We start from the raw sequence: 20,065 nt of genomic DNA, 5'->3' as shown, positions 1-20,065 counted from the left end.
TTTTTACCATATTGCTTGAATTGTTCCTCATTTATTCTGTCTTGTTTGTACAGTTTAGTTCGCTCCATTCACCCCAAGTGTAACATAACCATACCATTACGTTCAATGTATGTTTTATATAATACATCATCACACATGCACAATTCTATACATGCGTCATGAGCATGAAACATTATTTTAATCGATAAACCAGGTCATCATTGAGTAGCTAATTGCGACACTTGTCCATGAACACCAGGACAGGCTCACATTTTTCCCAAACATCACCAACTCACAAAGAATAAGATCCCAAATCCTGACCATTCGATACTGGTTCGAATAATAACGGTTTGTTTAATAATTTGCAGCAATGTTAAGGTTAGTGTCCTTACAAAAACACGGGAGGAATTTGTGGGTCAAAGTGCTCGGCCTCAAGGGCTATTGGAGGCCCTCCTGTAGCTTCAGTTGGTCTCGGGGTGAGCCGCAGCGTTCACACCGCACACAAAGAGCCCGCTCCGTGGAGCGTCCTTCAGCGCCAGCCACGAGCATGACATCATCACGAACCGTGGCGTCAAATCAATCCAGCGCTCGCATCCTCAACTGCAGACCCGGAGCTGAATCCAACTGAAAGGCCACCAGGCACGGGCTCTGAGTCGTCAAAGGAAGAAATAATGCAGAGCAGACCGGCAATGTTGCCGAGTCAACTGCAGATACATCGCCACGTTAGGAAAGTGCAAGGCATCACAACTCAGCCAGAGCAGCAACGGAGTTGGCAGGTGGGTAAAGGCAGGATGAATACCTGAGCGCTTTATTTTCCAGTGCTCATATTCTCTGAAGATTACAGCGGGAGAATGCTGTAAATATGCTAATAATTTTACGTGGAAATGAAAAAGCACTGTGGGGATTTGAAGTATTCCAGTATGCCCCTGCCTCTGCTGTAGTCACGTTTTATTACACTCCGTTACAGAGCCACGCGGTTCTTCACCACTTCTTTGCATAAGTGTTCGCTTATTGTCAAGGGCTCTTTCTCTCCCTGTCCTGCGCCCTCTTGCACTCTGTCGCGATGACATCACCTACTGGATGGCCAGAGAACAACAGGGCCCCCCTTCGATCTTGAGAGCTCCACTCTTTACCCCCATCGTTTTGTTTCTATGCAGTGAGTGCCGTTCTCGGCAATCAATGGGTTCTTTTCTCCCCCCCCCCACCCCCTCTATTTTAGGGTGAGTTTCTGGGCCCCCCGCGATGCTGCGCAGAGCGTGGCAGCGTGCCGAAAATATACCCGCGACCCGTTCCTTCCCCTCCCTTTTATTGTTTTGTCAATATTTTATGTTCCGCTTTAATCGCATTCTTTCTTTGATGGCTTTGTAAAAAATAAAAGAAGCTTCACTCTACAGCTGTTACATTGAAACACTGAACTGTGTTCAACACGTTTTTATTTCGGCCTCACTGCATACTTAGCTGTGCGAGCTATCTGGGGAATTGCTGCAGGTCCCCCCCCCGCTCCCCGCGAATGTTTTGGGTCCCGGTTTTGTTTCTTCCTTCAGCAGCTCGGCGAGGGGGCCGAATCGATGAACGTCCTCGATAAGAGCCCGCCTGGCTCCCCTTGGCAAACTTCTCAGGAGGCAGTCATGCGGCGAGGGACATCGTTCACAGACCCGAGCGAGAGAACGCCTCTTACCCCACCCGCACTGTGGACGTACTAACGATCCGTGACTAAAGTCTAATCGGCTTATAGCGCACGGAGCACCGCGCCCGACCCAAATGAAAGTGATTGTGGGCAGACATTTATTTATTTGTTTTTGAAAAATCTACATCTCCGTTGAACATTGCCGTAATTTTGTCATAATAATTATTAATGCTAATGATGACAGCAGGAAGTGCCTATTGTGGGACGGGACGCCGAGTTGAGAGCGAGACCAGGGTTGCGATTTCCGCATGGAAAATGCGGAAGGAGGGTTCAAATTTTCCCGCATTTTTGCTAAAGTCAACCGCAAACGGTGGAAAGACTACTCCTATGACCGCGCGCTTTTAACAACACGTTAATGCGTTCTATTGGAAAGGATACATCATGTACATGTGCTCGTAATCACGGCTCCGCTTTTGAATAAAGTATGTGGTTCTTGTGCGGAAATGCGGAAATCATATATTCATTCCAATCAGTAACTCAAAGCCCTACGTGATGCTGGGCCTTGCATGTATCCTTTCCAATAGAACGCATTACCGTGTTGTTAAAAGCGCGCGGTCATAGGAGTAGTCTTTCCACCGTTTGCGGTTGACTTTAGCAAAAATGCGGGAAAATTTGAACCCTCCTTCCGCATTTTCCATGCGGAAATCGCAACCCTGAGCGAGACGAGGCTGCACGCGCACGGCGGTGATTCGTTTAGTTGGGGGAAGCTGCGATGCAGGCGACTTTCGCAGTGTTATGAGACGTACTCTAATCCTTAGCAGTCGTGCACCACGTGTGTTGGAGATGGCTCAAGAAGGGTTACCGGCTTATTCTCAAGTCATGCCGGTCGGCTCCTTATACACACCTGTGGATGCCCTCCCTGCAAATGGTGTTCTCGTTGAATAGCAAACATACTATTCCTCATAACCGTTGAAATAAGTTTAATTTAACGAATAACCTAATTTAATGGTGGGGTTTATTTTTCTTCTTTTGGTAGACAATGTGTTCCAAGATGAGACCAATGAACTCGCCACAAGTTGAGAGCCCAGTTTAATCGCAGGTGGCTCACATCCGCATTGGATCTCAGTCACGCTGCCTCTGAGCCTGACTCGGGCTGAGCCACTTGAGCGTCGCGCGGCCAACTCCGGTGAAATAGTTTTGAGAATTGCGTACTTGTTAAACACTTATCCCTCGACTGTGAAAGCGATTTGATATACGGCATTAATACACACAGTGCTGCATATTGTTTTGAAGACGTGGGAAAATGTAGCATGCAACGGCACGGTTGAGTATAGCGGTACAATTCACGATGTTCCATGGAAAATTCACGAGAGACGTACGTTTGTTTTAGTCAGGGCGATGCACTGCTCGTGAGACAAATGGGACCCCTCTGTGTGCCCAATTGCTGCAAAGCATTACCTCATGCACAGATTGAAGAGAAAAAAAAACCCCCGTAAAAATACACAAACACATTCCCCAGCACACACACACGCGTCGCTCTCTGTCTGGCCTCCTGACGGAACCAGAGGGGGGGTTGGGACTGGGAGTGATGCTCTCGAGATGAACATCAAGGAGACCGCGGGAGATTTGTAATGATGCGTTAAGCAGAGACATCGTGGTGTGAAGAGCACCGCTATTGCGTCCCTTTCACGGGATGTCGCAGCCCTCCTGTCGGCATGTTTGTAAAACAAAATGCCGTAATGTTCAATTACACTTTTCCAAACCGCCATCACATTTGCTGACATTGTGTAGATTATTGCGAGGCGTGAGCCGAACCAAGTTGGGTGAAGGCGGTGGGGGGAGAGGACGGGGGAGCATCACCCACTCTGCCTGCAGACAACGCCGGCTCTGACTAAACCATCGCTGTGCCACATTATCCCAACATGAACGAGGAGTGACCTGCGGGTCAACCATCCTCGTTTCCTGCGCTTCCTGTTCACGAGTCAACGTCATAAATTTCCGTTCAGTGATATTTGATGAACAAAATAAAAATTCCCTGTTCATTAAAAAATGTTAAATGGGATTGTGGTTGTGAAGAATGTGGGACATATGGAAAAATGAAGTATTCGCCGTCTTGATGGGTTGTTGCCAGCTTATACGTAATTCCACTGGGAAATGTTGACACCTAACTGATGACGTTTGATTTCCTCGTTTTACATCCAACATTAAATGAGTGCCACTATGGACAGACTCGCCCCTGCCATAGGAATATGGAATTTCCACGTACCAGGTACTAATTTGAGGCTGATTTGACCTAGGGGAGGCCCAGGACCGGTTCAGATAATCGTCACTGGTGTTGGTGGCCGTTAGCGAACCCGCTACGCCACGCTCATTGTCTTTGCCGCACGGACACACACACACACATCACCCACATTTATCATTCATCCACAGAGCAGGGGATCGTCCCCGAGCTCGCATTCACTTCAAAGCAATGAGACACAAACACAAATGACGCCATGGTCAAATAAAGGCACGCGCGCAAACAAACAAACAACAGCGCACATGACATGACGCCACACGATAGGAATGCACAAAGACAAAGATCCACCCCAACCCATAGCCTTAACAGACTGTTTGGGGCAAAATGCACACACATACGCACCACGCACGCGCTCGAACCCACTACACACGTTCCTATGACGAGACCGGGCGTCGAAGGGCAGCGGATACGCTGCGCGTGCACGTGTCCGCACGCGCGCGTCAAAACTGCACAGAGATCCATTCACTCGCCCGCCGGCGTCAGCCGATCACAGCAGAGACGCCGCCTGTTTGTGATATCCGCCCGGCAGAGAGGCGCACGGGGGTCACGGCGCTTCTCCATCACTGCCGCGGCCTCCGAGCCGCGGGCCACTGTGACGTGGACACGCGCTCCCCCCTCCCCCATTAAACTCCCGCGTCTCGCCCCCAGCCAGCCACTTGATTCGAGGCTCGTGCAGTAATAGACGCGGCTCGCTCGCCACTGACTGTGGCACCTTCACCCGCTCGCGACGAACCCCGCTCCGTCGCGGCACGCGGACATTGGGTGGCATGGGGCGCGGTGCAGCAAAGCACGGGCGACCTTTAACCGCGGGCTTTTGTGCACTGACGCACTCCGCCCTTCCGTTATATTTACCAATATTTATCCCATTCGGATTGGAAAACGATGCGTGGATTGCCCCCCTCCCCCCCGCAGACATCTGCTGATGGGCAGAATGAAGGGAATGTGCCGGGGTTTTCTGGGGGGTAGGGGTGTTGGTCTGCAGTCGTTGGGGTTTCTCTGATAACGGATCGCCGAGTGTTCGCACGCGTGCGTGCACACGCGGCGCAGGACAATGTGGCGAATGTTCTCAGTGTCCGGGGGACGCGCCTCGGGCTGCGGGAGACACGGCGCACGAGGCGCGCACGTGCTGGCACCACTGCCGTGCGCCTGCAGCGCGGCGCAGTTGCCGTCTCGTCGCCCCCCTCTGCCCGGCAAACGTCTCACGCGCGGTGTTTACCGTCATGGGGAGGTCGTGCCCTCCCACACATCGGGGTCTGACCTCTTGGCTGCCGTCCCGTCATGGAATTCTCAGGGTACAAAAATTAAGGTAAACGAACCGAATTCAGCCAGACTCGTTTGTTCTTTACCTCCCCTGTGAGTTTACGAGTTAAGCCAAAATAAATTTGAGACTGAATATTGGCCATGATAGACAGGCACCAATAACAAAACCTCAACACAGTCGTCAATAACACTGCCCTAAAGAGGAACACAGAGATAGTATTTATATTAGACGACGTTTCAGGCATTGGCCCCTTGACTCTGTTATGAAGAAGGGCCATTGGACAAAACGTCGCCTTTTTTACTAACTATTTCAGAAATGTGCTATAAATCTCGATAATGTAACTGATTATTCATTAAACGTCTTGACTTAGTGCACGAGTGTCAGCCGCACAGCCAGCGTTTTATTGAAGAAATATCCTCTAATTAACAGATAGACTCGTAACCAAGTGGCTCTATTTATAGCCCGGGTTTCCGTGTCTGAAATGAGCCGAGCGCATCCGTGTAGCGCCGTGTATCGTGTATCTGCCGGCTACAGGCAGAGAGGACACGGGCATGTACAATGCGTGTGTGGCCCGGCTAAAATTACAAATGTGCAACAAAGCCAGGGTCGGAAAGGTTCCATGTTTTTGTCGGGGATATTCGTAAAGAGCGCATGATGCGTCGGCAGATGTTCAAGCGTCGTGCGCATTGTCTCCGTGGCCGCTATTGTTCTCTGCGGCGTCTTCAGGACGTCTTCGTCGTCACCACGCCGCGCTCACGTGCACCGCATTGCTGGCGCTGCGCCTCGCAGCAGCAGCCGCTTGCGTCACCACGCCGCCGCTGCTGCTGCAAGTCGTGCACTGTGCACGCACAAAACACTGCACCGCGGAGACCTCCGTTCCAAGACCGTTGGTGCAGAGCAGCTGTTTGCGAGCGCCTATTGGCACGAGAGGACGATGAGCGACAGCCCCACGCCCGAACGCCTTTGTGGCCCCGGTGCTGCCGATGTGCGTCGTGCACCGTTTAAGTACGGCTGAGATAACTCAAAAGAGGCAATGGTGTTATTCCCGCACGCATATCGGACCCCATGTAGGCAACTTGGCCAGCCCCGTGCCCGGCCGTCTTTGTCTCCCCAGCGCTGATGTTTGCGCACCGCACTCGGTACAGTTCTCATTTAAGATCGAGTCAACCTCGGGGAGCCCCAGGACTGCTGCACTTTGCCCAGTGCCCTAACCACTACACTACCGCTCCCCACTCCACCGCACACACATTCACGCAACACCGACATATACGTGCACAAATGCACACCGTGGCACGCTCTTTTTGATATTCTCTTGCATGCTCCGAGGTTCACGGCTAACTCATTAGTTTGTATTTTATTCTTTGTAGTTAATTATTGATGTAATGCGTGTACGCATTCGGTGCAGGTGATTGTCATTATCGGTGCGCTATGAACCCAGTGACCCGAGTTTGATTCCACGGTGAGCGCGAGTGGCGAGCGTTATCTGAACCAACCTCGCCCTTGGCATCTTCCACGTTTCCCACCGCCCACCGTTCACCAGCCGGCACGGGTGAAGTATGGTCAAACACCCAGAACTGACACACACACACCTCCGTGCCGCCGATTAGCACGGTTGGCTATGTACGGCGTGAAAGAAGTTCAACATACTGTAGATCATTCGGAGGTCTTTATTAAGCAGTGAATTGACGAGTGGCTGCGAATAGTTATTACAATAATGACTAAATTGACACTTGTATAGGCTTTACATCACCCCTCCTACCCACCCACACGGCCACGTGCCTGATTCTGACATGCCCCAAGTTCTCTCTGTGCAATACTCATCGACAATTGTCACTGAGTTCCTGATGTAAATTCGAACGATGTTTTGGGAGAGCGGTAACGTTTAATAACTACAAAAAGCTGAAACACTAATTTTCACGTTGTTCCCTCCCAAACATTTTGGGATAGAAATGTAAAACGTTTTGAATTTGGATAGAGTTCACTGTTTCGTTCTCCACCCGATAGTTTTAAGGTTATTTTCTTCAACCAGGTAACCGATTGGGGGCGATGGTTTCCGTGTAGAGTCTCAAATTGAGTAATCGGCGATGTGAATTTTGAATTTGGCGAATTGGAACCCTGACCTCGTTTGGACCACGTTAGGGCCTCCTGTATGAATACAGTCAACGTGAATACCGATATGACCAATACAGCATTGCTCACCATGCCCGTGTGTGCCCACGTGCTCAGGTGTCTCTGCTCACTTGCGCACACCCCCATCAACGATAACGAAGCGCCGCCAGCGCTTTGTCAATCCACCTCCCCATACCGTGTCGGTCGTGGGGGGTGTTTAACCATACTTTACCACACTGGCTAATGCGGCTTGGTGCGGAGGAATGCACCCAGGATTAATTTAGATAATCACTCCCTCCTGATGTTAGCGGTGGCTGGGAATCAACCCCAGGTGGCCGGGTTCATAGTGTAGTGCGTGAACCATCGGTGAGCGTTGGGCATGTGGAATGAAACCGAAGTATCTGGATATGAAAGAAATATACAAACATACGAGGAAGCAACACACTCAAAGGTCCGCACATGTATATCCAGAATCGGCAGGTGGACTGCCATCTCGTGGTGACCTCGCAGTCATATGCGGTGTAATGACGTGGCACGTGTATACACACATAGCTCGATCACGTTTGGTGTACGTTGGTCAAACAACTTGACTCGGCAGGAGGAGGCCTTCACCCAGCAGTGGATTGACAAAGGGCTGTAACATATTTAATATGATTTGTATGCGGAGGAGGGTGGGTAGAAAGCCACTACACCCTCCGTCTTAAGAGCGGTGATGGTTTACTGCGCCTGGCATGCCCCTGTAGTTGTGTGCACGCTTGTACAGTCTACAGACGGTCAGGTAAGCACTGTCCCAGGTGTCTCCACCCCCCCGAGGTGGGATACCCAGCGTGGTGGTGGCGGCTCCGACACCTGTCCCACCCCTACCTCAACCCCTTCCCTTCTACCTATGTTACCTGCTCACTCACCCGAGTCCTCCCCGCCCACACCATTCTCCTTCATCAGATCTGTGCGTCACAATGAAGCCCGTCGCAGCTGAAACAATGAGTGCGCCGCCAGGAAACAAAGCGCTTTAATAACGCACAACGAGTGTGCAGCATTCCGATTGGTTTGGATGAGGCTGCACGCACACCATTGTGTTGCATCTAGGCTCACCTGTAGCAACGTCTCTCTGATTGGCCTGCTCATATCTCATTGAACACTCAGCCCGGCCGCAGCTGCTGTGATGATGATCATCTGATCATCAACACCGCACGCTTCGTGCGGGTGAGGGTATGTATGTTGAACTTCTTTCGCGCCGTACGTAGCCAACCATGCTAAATCGGGGGGCAGCATAATACAGTACAACAGCGCATTGCGAGATGGAGAAGGGCCGTCGCCCGAAACGTCGCCTATTTGATATATTTCATTATCAGGCAGAGTTATTGTGAATGTGTAGAAGGATTAGTGAATATAGATTGTTACGTCTCGTCATCAATGCATCGGAAAGCACGCGCTGTGTAAGCATCGACATGAGTCGCCATGCGTAGATTATAGTAGAACTTTGGGTGAACTCGTCACCCACAATGCACGCGATGATCTCGTTGTATCTCGCAAGCTCGCAAGGAGGCTTGAGCCTGGTTTGCGTTCGGGCCGTGCGGCCACGTTTTAGTCGCAGAGGGCAGTGAAGCGACACCTGATGTTGTACTGTACTTGTATGGTCCTTATCATTATAACCCCTCCTGCGCGTACGCACGGCGTGGGTGGTGGGGGGGTCGTCATCCAGCAGTGGATTCAAGACGAGGCGAACGTGGCTCCTGTCAGTAGCCTGTGTTTAACAAGCCCGGCTCTGTTGATGAAATCCAGAATGTCGAAACCGGTTAAACGAAAAAAGGCGCACAAAGAGCGCGCACACGATACGGTAATAACGACACAAGAAAACAATTGCCGAATCTAATCGTCAGGAGGTGGGAGTCAGCATCGGAAACTGCCCTTCCTCCAGTAATCTGCATAGGAAGGAGGAGTGGGGGGGAGAGTGTGAGAGGCGAGAGAGAGGGAGCGAGTGGAGTGGGAGGCGAGGAGGGATGGATGGGATTGCTGGTGCCGCCGCCGCTGCTGCGTGTCTCTATCAGTGTGAGTGAGTATGTGTCAGTGTGTGTGTGGGCGTAGGGGTGTGAGTGTGAGTGTCTGTCGGTGATGGGAGTGACGAGGGCTCATCTCCGGAGTAGAAGATTTGGATGCGAAGAGGCGACTCCGAGTGATGCGGAGAGCGGAGCTGCAGGTGAGTGGCGTGCGCGGCGGTGGAGTGGAGCGGTGGCGCAGCGGTTAGCGCACTGCTGCGCTGCTCTGCGCTGCAGTGGCGATTATCCGCGCCTCCCCTAGGTCAACTCGGCCTTAAATGAGTACGTCGGTCAATGTGTAAACGCAAGTGCCGGGAAGACAAAGGCTGCAGGGGGTGCTGCCCGCACCACCCCATCGTGTGCCGTGCCGGCCTTCATAGGTGATCGCTAACAGCACTTGCCCCGACAGTCTGTTCAGGCTATGCGGGGGATCTTTATTTTATGTCCATACTTCACGACGGTCAGAAAAAGAAGGGAGCAATTACGCGCGAGCATAGAAGTACAGTACTGTATAGCACTATACGGACAGTATTTCCTGTGTGGCCTCTGCTGTCAAAGTAGCCCCGCACACCAACGTTGTGCACCCTGGCGGTCACCAGTACATGGCACCGTCCAGGCTCAGCGCCTGCTTAGCTTCTGAGATCTGACGAGACCCGGGGCGCATCCGACATAGTTGGGGAATAGCAATGGCGTTCTGGACTGCATCTCTAAATACACGTGCTTCTCTCTGCCAGTACTCGCTCATAACGATGCCGCCGTGCTTGCACCCATCCACATGCTAAAGTCGCACCACCTGTGCCATTGACATCCTGCCCACACGCAAGCAACAACAACAACCACCACCATCTCTATATAGACACGCGAACGGGGCTCCATCGCTCTCCTGAAGAGATCCTGCCAATATTATCAATCGGCGTTTGTTTAACAAGCCCATCTCTGCTGATGAGACCAAGAAGGTCGAACCCGGTGCAGACGTTTTTTTGCTTAAACGCTGGTGGTTTAATGTCGGTCTGGAGAAGCAAGAGGCTGATGGACCACATTCTGGCTGTGCGTTTAATGTGGAAACAGAACGGAGTTTTGCTTGTATGCTGACACCGCTAAATGCGTCTCTCAAACGCTCCACGCTCATTCATGACCCGCGCAGGATGCGTCTGCCGGCAATTGCCAATGGCATTGGCCCTGCGGCGTGTGTGGTTATGTATATGTTGACCTGCATAGAACTAGGAACCATATCTAAGAGAGAGAGAAGGGGGGTCTTTGCCTATGAATCATCTGGTAGTTCTCCAGAATTGGTTCAACCAAACCTACCAGGTTAGAGTCGACATTTTTAATTTTCATTCACTTAATTTTTTATATCTACGTGACTTTACCCAAATAACCAAAGAATATGAATTCCTGCAGTCACGAAAGTTTTAAGTCAACATTCAATCAAGCCTGGCTGCGTACGAGACACCGACATGCCAGACCGCCCCAGAGAATCCGCTTGTTGTTGAACCAACGCTACTGAAAGTTTGCACTCCCGGACGGGATGTGTACATTTGTTTTATTAACATGGACGGTCATAGATGTGGAAGTGAATTGTTTGCTAATTTGATGTTGGCGATCGTGGCTCTGGTGGCTTTCTGTCGACGTTAGTGTCGCACTCCACGGAAGGTGAAGTTCCCTGCTTTCAGCACGGGAGGGATTCTTGGTTGTGTTGAGCGCGAGACGCAAAGCAACGAAGGAGAGCCTTCGGCTGATTCTGCCTCGTGAGTGAATTCAGTCGAGCTCCTCCAGGCCTTTAGAAACATTGGTTTTACGATGTTCTGGGGTTAAGCATAGACGAGGGCGTTTGTTTGCCAAACATCCAATTATAGCCCTACCACTCGACGAGAGCTTCACAACTTACATCAATCACTCGATGACCCCATCGTCTGGATGTACGAGATGTAGCTCTACAATCCAGAGCTGTGTATATGCATCCACCTTCAATAGACTAGACTCTATCTGTGTTCGATATCATCACCATCCATTGGCTATCTACTGCTGAATAAAAGCCTCCACCTCCACACCGTCCACAGCTCCTACTAATCATGCCATACTATCGTCTATGCATGAGTGTATCTGGTGTGCAGCTAAATGGATGAGACTTTACAACTGCATACTACATTAATGTATGAAACCGTGGGCGGCAAGTCCCTGTACCCTTGCTTCACTATGAATAATGTTAGTTTTTAAAGACAAGGGTATGGGGACTTATTGTCCACCGTGCACAGAACCAAAACGATTCGTATTCAGGGTGCACACATACTCGGTGTGTGTGTGCTTGCGTTAATGTTATTAGAATGCGTTGTTTTTTTTTTACCCAGGAAAGCCTCATTTCCATGATTATTATTCAGGAGGGTCCGGTCACAGGTATTCTCAATCGGGCCGATATTACGATGCTACGATGTCAAATCCCAGTTGAGTAACAGCAACAGTCTACGACTTTGTAATATGTAACCATCGTATGGCTAGACTGGCGTCTTCAATGAGAATGTGGAATTTCCACCACCTACTTGGAATGGCCATTGGAATGAGAGCCCTTAACCCATTGTTGACTTGGAACAAGCTGACTTGAGGAGGGTTTCTCGCGGACTAATCTGCCACGGAAATATTTCACATAGGCATGATACTTTATGATAACAAGGGTGTGGATCTGTGGCTCGGTGTTCAGTGCACTGCACTATGAACGCAGCAGCATGAGTTAGATTCTCGGCCATGGTTAACACGAGGAGTGCGGAGAGTGATATATGAACTAGCCCTGGGCCTGGCCTCCCTTCACCATCCCCCACTGAGATGAGTGACCTCCTTGTGCCACACGGCATGGGGAGGCCTTCATGCAGGAGTGGATTAACATTGGGCCGTAAATTATTGCAATTATTATTATGACTACGTATACATATTATTATTGCAATAATTTATTTGGCATATGTGCGTTACATCACACCTAGAAGACACATTCTTGTGATGTATGGTTTAATAATACCATTTTTTACAGGTTGCCTTCCCAAGTGAGGTATTAAACAGATAAAAAAAACATCAGTATGAACTGATGCATTTCTTATGAGTTTCCATCTGTGGGCCGCTGTCTTTCGTGGCAAGTCTCCACTGCAGATCACATTGAACTATGGTTCACTCGGCCACAGTTATGGTAAAACACGGTCATCTCATTTTATTAATTCAAGTCACGGTATATGCACATGCCTCTGGCAGTTAAATGCGGAATTAATTCGTTCGATTGTTTATTTGCTACATAATTATTCGCCGGCACTGCTAAATATGCGTGTGATTGATTGTCACAATTGCACGCGGAGTTTGTTGATTTTTTACCTTTTACATTTGCATGAATTAAGCATAATTGGATATATCATTTATTGATCTTGCAAAGAAATTGCACTCAAATGAACACTAAAAATGTATGTTTGTGCGAGGGGTTTTGGAAAATGCGCTAAGGTGAAAATAAAGCAATTGTCATTTTCAGGAGTTATTAGAAACAAGTGACAGTTGTTTCCCACCGAATTGAGTGTGTGGTGGTGCCAATGACCTGTTTAGAGCCATTGGCGGAAGTTCAACATTCACATGGTGGATATTTCTGTAGGACCAGCACTGTTGACATCTTCTCTAAGTGGCATGGTAATTTATCAACCACGCATGGATGATTGGGCTGAGTAAACTTCCAACAGGGATTTCAACTAATGACCTTCCAGTTGTGAGCTGTACACTCTGACCACTGTGCCACCTGGCCGGTTTCTTAAGATTAACGACGACCTGAAAATAGTATAAAAAGGTAAAGTATTCAAGTGTAGACATTTTGATAACATCGCAAAAGAGGCCATTACTCACACTGAGTAGGTGCTGTCATAATAAATCGTACCCATTCATTGGCTGGGAATTAAACTCGGCTTGCCAGGGTCACAGCATGGAGCACGAACAATCGCGCCACAACTTTCCCTTTCAACAAGTGCAGTACACTCGAACGGTGCAGTTACTATTTAAAAGTGAGCCAAGTGACGAACTGACGTTTGAACGGTTTAATAGTAGTCCTTGTAACATGTGATAGTTTGCTAGTAGGCATTGTAATATGTGCTGTCTGCAGTCGTAGTTGCCGTGCTGTTGTAGGTCGTAGGAGCTTGGAGTGGATCTGTGACGTTAGCTCGGCCATGGTGGCGGTGGTGCAGGTGGCAGCACTCGGGCAGGGTTCTATGGTTCTGCCTATCACCTGATGATGCTGGTTGTAATTACTGGCGAAACGTCGTGACTCGGATTAGAAATGTTGTGGGGTTACTCTCTCAACACACGGTATGCTGTACTAGTAATGAATTGGCACTTTTGTTTTTACTTGACGAACCTCAACTAATTGGCTGTGTCGGGTGGTGGCGGGTTTAACGACACAACGTTTATATTCACGCGATCTAACCCAAACAACCTCTATTAGGGTTCTATGGAGGTGACGTGCCATTCCATCCGCGACGGAAACCGCCGGCGGTGCCGGTGCAGTGAGAGTCGCGCCGCTCGGTGAGTTCTGCGCACCGGGTTGCGCACAGCTGCGGCCTGGTGGCCTCTGGCGTCGCGAGTGCTTCTGGCAGCTGCACTGTTGGCCTGCAGGAGCTCTCGCAATCGCAGAGCATCAGCCTACGACAAAACAACAACTTTAACTTACGAGGCGCTAAGTTACGTAACCTAAACGTCTCAAGATGTGCACGTGCTCCTGACTTGTTGAGACTTGGCATAGGAAGGTTATGCCAATTGCGAACGGCACGCCTTTTAAAACGCATGCAACATATCGTCGCTTTGAGGTTGTTTTTAGATTTGAAGCTTTCCTGATTGCAGGAATCCATACTCTCTGGTTTATTCGGTAAAGTCAACAGGTTGTTGGTGGTGGTGGTGTTGGGAAGTCTGTCTTCATTAAAAGTCCATGGCAAGGGGGCAGAACTGAAGTTACTTGCTCACGTCACTTGTGCCGTAAGGGCCTCCACTTAGCGTGAGCCCCTCTAGAGAGCCCCTCTACGGGTTGTGTTAATTACAGAGCAATAATATAACAACACGGCCCTTTAATTACTCGAAGTCCTCGCTGACTGTTTAGTTTAAGGAGGGTCCTGCGGTGCGATGTTTTGCCAACCCATTTAACGGGCGTCGAGCAAGTAGGAATTGGACTGTGCTCATTACGCACGCGTCAGATTGCTTGCGTGATCAATGATTATTTGAGATGTACGCTGGCACCACATTTGGATGAGTGTTTAAAATTCGAGTCAGAATCAGATCAGCATCAGAATATGTATTTTTACTGGAGGAACCCGATGAACTGTAATGCTCTTTTTCACAGATGTCCAGTCGACCCTAGAGTGAGAGTATGGACAGAACAATTGAGGCAGACCGTGCAAACGAGATGTAATTATTATTATTATTATACCTGAAACAAAAAGATAAAAAAAATGTGTGGAGCAAAAAAACCCAAGTACAGTGTCGAAAACTTTTTCATTGGGGTTTGGCATTTAAGAAAAAGGTAGGTTTAAAAATAAAACTATTACACGTTGTAATATTAAACCTTTATATTCCGTTCTTTGTTAGATATTAACCACTCCACCCTGCCCATGAATTGTAGGGTCATTTGAATGATATCCTTTGGAGTGTGTGTAGTTTGTTTTATTTGGCTAGAGCCGAATGGCACCATGCCTAGTTTGAGCCTGTGGTTAATTTCTTAGCCAAGCACATCTGCGATGCACACGTAAGGTATGTTGGCGATCTGGTGTCGAGTATATGTTGAACTTATTTTGCACCGGACCGTGTTGATCGGTGGTGCGGATGTTATCGTGGACCCTACTCGATCCACTTTTTCAAACGCTCGTTGTGCAGGTTGACGGTTCGAACCCAGCGGCCACACCGATTAATACTGCATGTGTATTTATCCGCAAAATACAATACCGTCCGCTACACAGTGGACGTTAAAGATCCCGTGATATCATTCACAAGATCCCGTGATATCATTCACAAGATTCGACCATCATCTGCTGGCGTCTTTGTCCATGTTTGCCAAATTTTAAACATTACTCCACAAATTCCTCACGTGGAATCTGCACCACAATCATCACCCCCTCCTGCAAAGGCTTGGCAGGACCCTCTTGAAAAACGGTCACGAGACTCGGTGAGGCATTCCTGGGTAAACAAGCGGAATAATAAAAAACATCATAACGGTGAAAAATGTTTCATTATTTGCACATTAGGGCGCATCGTGTACATGTAGTTTTTGGAAAGATTACAACTTTACGCCATGCTGATGAGACCCAGATGGATCAAAGTGTTGTTGTCCACAGTTGCTGATTGGAGAGAGACGTGCAAAATGGGATTTTCGTTTGGGTTGAGTTCTAAATGGGAAGCATCAAATGCGCACGTGACAACAGGACAATTCGAGCCTCCGCATGATTCCGTCCCGCATTATATACGCCGTGATAAAACAGATGCAATACTAATGATTGACCTACATGCCTCTTTCACCGCTAGCAGAGTGACTGTCAATTACACTTCTTTCCTTTAGCAATAAAACATGTTTATTCCCTGGCAGTTTTATGTGAGCACTTAGAATTGTGCTTTACTGCCACTCTCATGCGCGGCTCCGTTGGCTGCGGTGTCATGCGGCCCTCGCGGGGCTAAACGGAGCGCACAAGTGGACGGGTGAGGAGGGCTTTACTTCTCAAGCAGCCGCAGCTACCAGGAGACGGATAAGGGACTACTTTGTGCTCCAGTAACTCGTCAAGTCCTCCTCGCGAGCCGCACGCGTGTGGACGCGTTGACAAATGCGATGCGCTTTGTTGGGCACCGTGCTCTGTGGGTAATCGAGGGAAAGCAAACGCGGTGCCGGTGGTTTAACTCGTGAGCTTGCAAGTGGTTGCAAAGTACTGGGATGATTTAAACAAATTTGAGCTTCATAGCCAATATGGTATTGGCACTCCAGTTAGGGCAGTGTCAGGGTTAGCACTGTGTAAAGTCTGCAGGTTCCGTTGGCTTTGGTCAGCGAGCTTTTCGTTACGGTGCACACTGCACCTCGCCGCTCTGCTCCACCTGTGGGGGGGGGGGGGGGGGGGGGCAAGAGGCAGGTTTAAGATGTGAACCGTGAACGCCGCAGATGCACGGATATGAGCGAGTGGAAGAAACTACACCAAAAAATAACGTCCGTCACGACGATCGCGGCCGCGCGTGTCCACCGTCCTGCACCACGCGCCACATACGCTCGCCGCCAAATGAAGGAACCTTGATTTAAGAAAGGTCACGGTCACTGGCTCTGTCGAGATCCATCCGTCACAAGGCGCAGAAAGTAAATACGAGAGAGTGAGCAAGAGGGAGAGAAATGCCGATGTTGGGGCGTCAAGAAAGGAGGCTGAGGAAGGACAAGGTAGAGGAGAGAGAAAGGGAGAGGGAGTGCGTGAGCCGGGCTGCTGCGGGACGGCAGGGCAGTGTCCATGGAGGCGAGCGTTATTGAGAAGAAAGGTTAATCACGCTGGCGGTTCATCACCCGGCTGACGCGCGTGCATTTGCGCTGATTTACTGTCGCGCATATTGCATTAACGGCGCGGGCTGACGGCGCCGTTATTACCGTAACGTCCGCACAAGTCTCCGCGGAGTAGCCCCGAACGCTCACCTCTCTACTGTATGAATACGTAAATTCCTGCGGCAGTGCGATGGCATTTGGACGACGGCGGTGGTTGCTGCCCTGTAAATATAATTTTGCGACGGTTTAATTCCAATTCGTATTCTGCACGTGCGTGTCACATTTTCACGCGCGGTTTTATTTTTGCCGAACGGGTGGTGGGTGTCGGATTAATAATATATGCAGGACACATTTTGGATAAAAAAAAACGGCGCGATGCCTGGAGGTGGACGCGGCGTTGCATGCGAGCCGCTGGAAATGAACTGCCATGCCGGGTCTGCCGGGGAAGGGGAAGGGGACGGGCTGCTGAAATATTGACTGCGCCGGGCTTCTGAGTGATTGGATGGTGGGTGCAGTGGCGGGGTGCTCGCTCGCTCGCAGGGCGGCACCGGCAGCTTCCGCGCCGCCTTGGTAAGAAAAAGAAAAAAACCTCCCCAAAAACTCGTGGCGGCGATGGCCGGGCGGTCGGGGAGCGGCGGCAGCCACAGCTGCAGGGATGGCTGCGCGTTTCCCACGCGCTGGTGCCTCGGCTGCATGGGAACTTCTCCCAAGTGCACGGTGAGATCGGCGTCTCTCGCTCGCTTTTGTCCCCCGTCGGGCGCCCCCCCAGTACCCCCCTCCTCCCCCCCCCCCCCTGCATGTTTCATATTAGAGCTCTGCAGACACTAGAGTCCTTTGCGGAAGAGCGGAATTCGTCGAGATGACTGTTATTGTGATGTCAGCGGTGTCCCTCTTATTCCTCGCGACGGCATCCCCTGCGGTAGTGATGCCGTCTAAATGCCGCTACAGTGATTCCGCATTCCCGTGCAGATGAGCAACTCGCTGCTGCTGCTGCTGCTGCTGCAGCTGGGCAATTCTGACAGCTGCCCCCGGGGAATTCATGGAAATGGCGGAAGGAGTATTTTGCATAAACATCATGATTAATTACTGTCATTTTCTCTTCATTAATTAAAAAAGGACAGTCACAATTGTTGCCAGGCAGCCAATTCTGCAGATTTTCGTGGGCGGCAGCAGTGGGGGACGTTGGAGGTTACACATTGAGGCGTGAATCGAGAAAATGCTATCTTTCAGAATTTTCAGAGTGCGTACAGAACAGAATTGGCATGTTCTGTTAACGTGACAACCCTTACTAGTTGGCTGCGTCGGGTGGTGGTGGGTTTTAATGACACATTTATATATTTACGCGATCTAGCCCCCAAAAAATACTCTCATGGATGATTTTGGTCGCGAAAGCCTACGTGTTAATGTGGCGCTATTGTTAGCGCACTGTGCTTTGAATGTCGCGACCTGAGTTGTATTCCCCGTCGAGGCGAACAACGGTGGTGAGCGGTATCTGAACTGGTCCCGTGCCGCCCCTAATATCACTCGACTTGTGACGACTACCGGCTGTGGTGCGTAAACGTCTGCACTGGGGAGACGAAGGCGACCGGGCGCGATGCTGGCCACGCCACCCCTTTGCGTGCCCGTACCGGCCTTCAAAGGTGCTCGCTTTGTGGCACTTGCACCCAGCCATCTACGCAGCCTGCGCTGGGGATACGTGGTCTTTTGCCATCGTCTTTGTCACATCCGCCTTTTACGGTCGTGCCTGCCTCCGATTGCTGTGGCTGCTCCTGCTGCTGCTGCCTCTGCTGCTCGGTGGCGTTGGCTCTCTGGAGTCCTTGCGTAGAGGTCACGTGCAGCCTTGGCCGGGCATGTCCTCGCGCACGATGGATGCGTGGGTGCAGCCCGGCACATTGCAGCCATTGGAGGCTGAGGCTCTTGCTGGATTGGTCTCTTACTGTTGCTACACAAGACCTGCACGAAGAGACGGTAAGGCGTGGGAATATGAGAAACCAAAGAATGGCATTTTAAAAATGCTCTTCGGCTCAACTGTCCTGCCATCGAATATTGGTGCGATCGTGCATGCGTGTAGCGTCCTGTCATGTAATTTTTGTTCAAGAAGGCCCCTCTGCTTTGGGATGTTTGGCCATTTCCTAAGGAGTGTGCGTGCGTTGATTACGGCAAGAAATGTGTACACCTAAAAGAGAACTTAACGTATAAAAGGTAATAACATTCAAATGTCCACATCGATGATTTCACGATCTGCCGTAACACTCGAAGGTCCACACACTGCCATGTCCTCGTAATCCTATAGCCTCGTGGGTTCAGGAGCTTTACAAATCCACGTGGTGCTCCATATACTCTCGGATGGGGGGGGGGGGCAGTAGAGCTGTGGTGTGGGGGCCACCGTCGCAGTGCTGCACTGCTAGAGAGGAGAGTGAACGGGGGGGAGAGGTTGGAGGTGGGAGGTGGGGGCTAAAGGGGAATATTTGGTGGTGTGGGGCCCAACCCATAGCACTGCCCCTGCTGCCCACTGGGCCTGGCTTTTAAAAGCTTCACCGTGTCTGGCTCATACTGTGATGCACGTGCACGTGTCTCTTCCCGTAACCGAACTTAATCTTGCAGACAAATACAGCTGCTGATGCAATGGCCGAATTAAATCCGCCTCGGCAGTTGCTGGCTGGGATAATATTCCAAGACCAAAATTTGATCCCAGTGGCTGAATAATTGTATCGTAAATGTCAGCTCTATCTGATCAGCTTGTAATCCTGGCCATTGCAGTACTTGTGCATGTTCATATAATTTATTTGCCATTAAATTAATTTCTACATTTTCCCAGATCCCGCAATGGCTTGTGTCTGGGCGTTATTGTTTGCTTTCGTGTGAATGAGTTTCGAAAAAAGAAACGCGTACGTATGTGTTATTTAATTATAAAACAAACCACCTGCAAGGAAAGAACACATTGTGGTTACAGCATTGACAGCTTTGCATGTTACAACGCAGGGTGCTGGGTCGTGCTTGCTGAGTAATTACAGGAGTGTAGTTACATAAATACACAAGCACTCGTCAGACTCCTGTGGTGATCTCTCGTGCATTTCGACTCGTGTCGATTCTCAAGCTTTCGATGCGTGTATGGAATCTCGTGCGAAACAATGGCTGTTTTTCGATTCATGTGAAATGGGTCATGGCGAATTTGCCATGTGACGCAGTTTGTTTCTGTTCTCATTTCAATTTAACTTCATTTCATGTATTTTGTTTGGCTTTTGTCAAT

At 49.9% G+C, this 20,065-nt stretch overlaps 1 protein-coding gene across 3 annotated transcripts in view; it reads left to right on the top strand.

Moving 5' to 3' along the window:
• NCKAP5 (NCK associated protein 5) overlaps positions 1-20,065 on the top strand; it is a 264,077-nt gene that overhangs the window by 31,889 nt on the left and 212,123 nt on the right. The window contains exon 1 of one of the 3 annotated variants that reach the window (XM_061557709.1): positions 9,170-9,472. The exons of the other annotated variants lie outside the window; for them this stretch is intronic. Coding sequence (XP_061413693.1) covers positions 9,452-9,472 — 21 coding nt within the window. The 5' untranslated portion in view covers positions 9,170-9,451. Of the gene's footprint in view, positions 1-9,169; positions 9,473-20,065 lie in introns of those variants that run through there. 3 annotated transcript variants of the gene reach the window in all.

Source organism: Lethenteron reissneri, chromosome 23 (genome assembly GCF_015708825.2).
Source record: "Lethenteron reissneri isolate LAM-NWPU_2019-01 chromosome 23, ASM1570882v1, whole genome shotgun sequence".
Lineage (NCBI taxonomy): Eukaryota > Metazoa > Chordata > Hyperoartia > Petromyzontiformes > Petromyzontidae > Lethenteron > Lethenteron reissneri.
The sequence above is the reverse complement of the archived record's forward strand: the minus strand, read 5'-3'. Positions and strand labels throughout refer to the sequence as shown.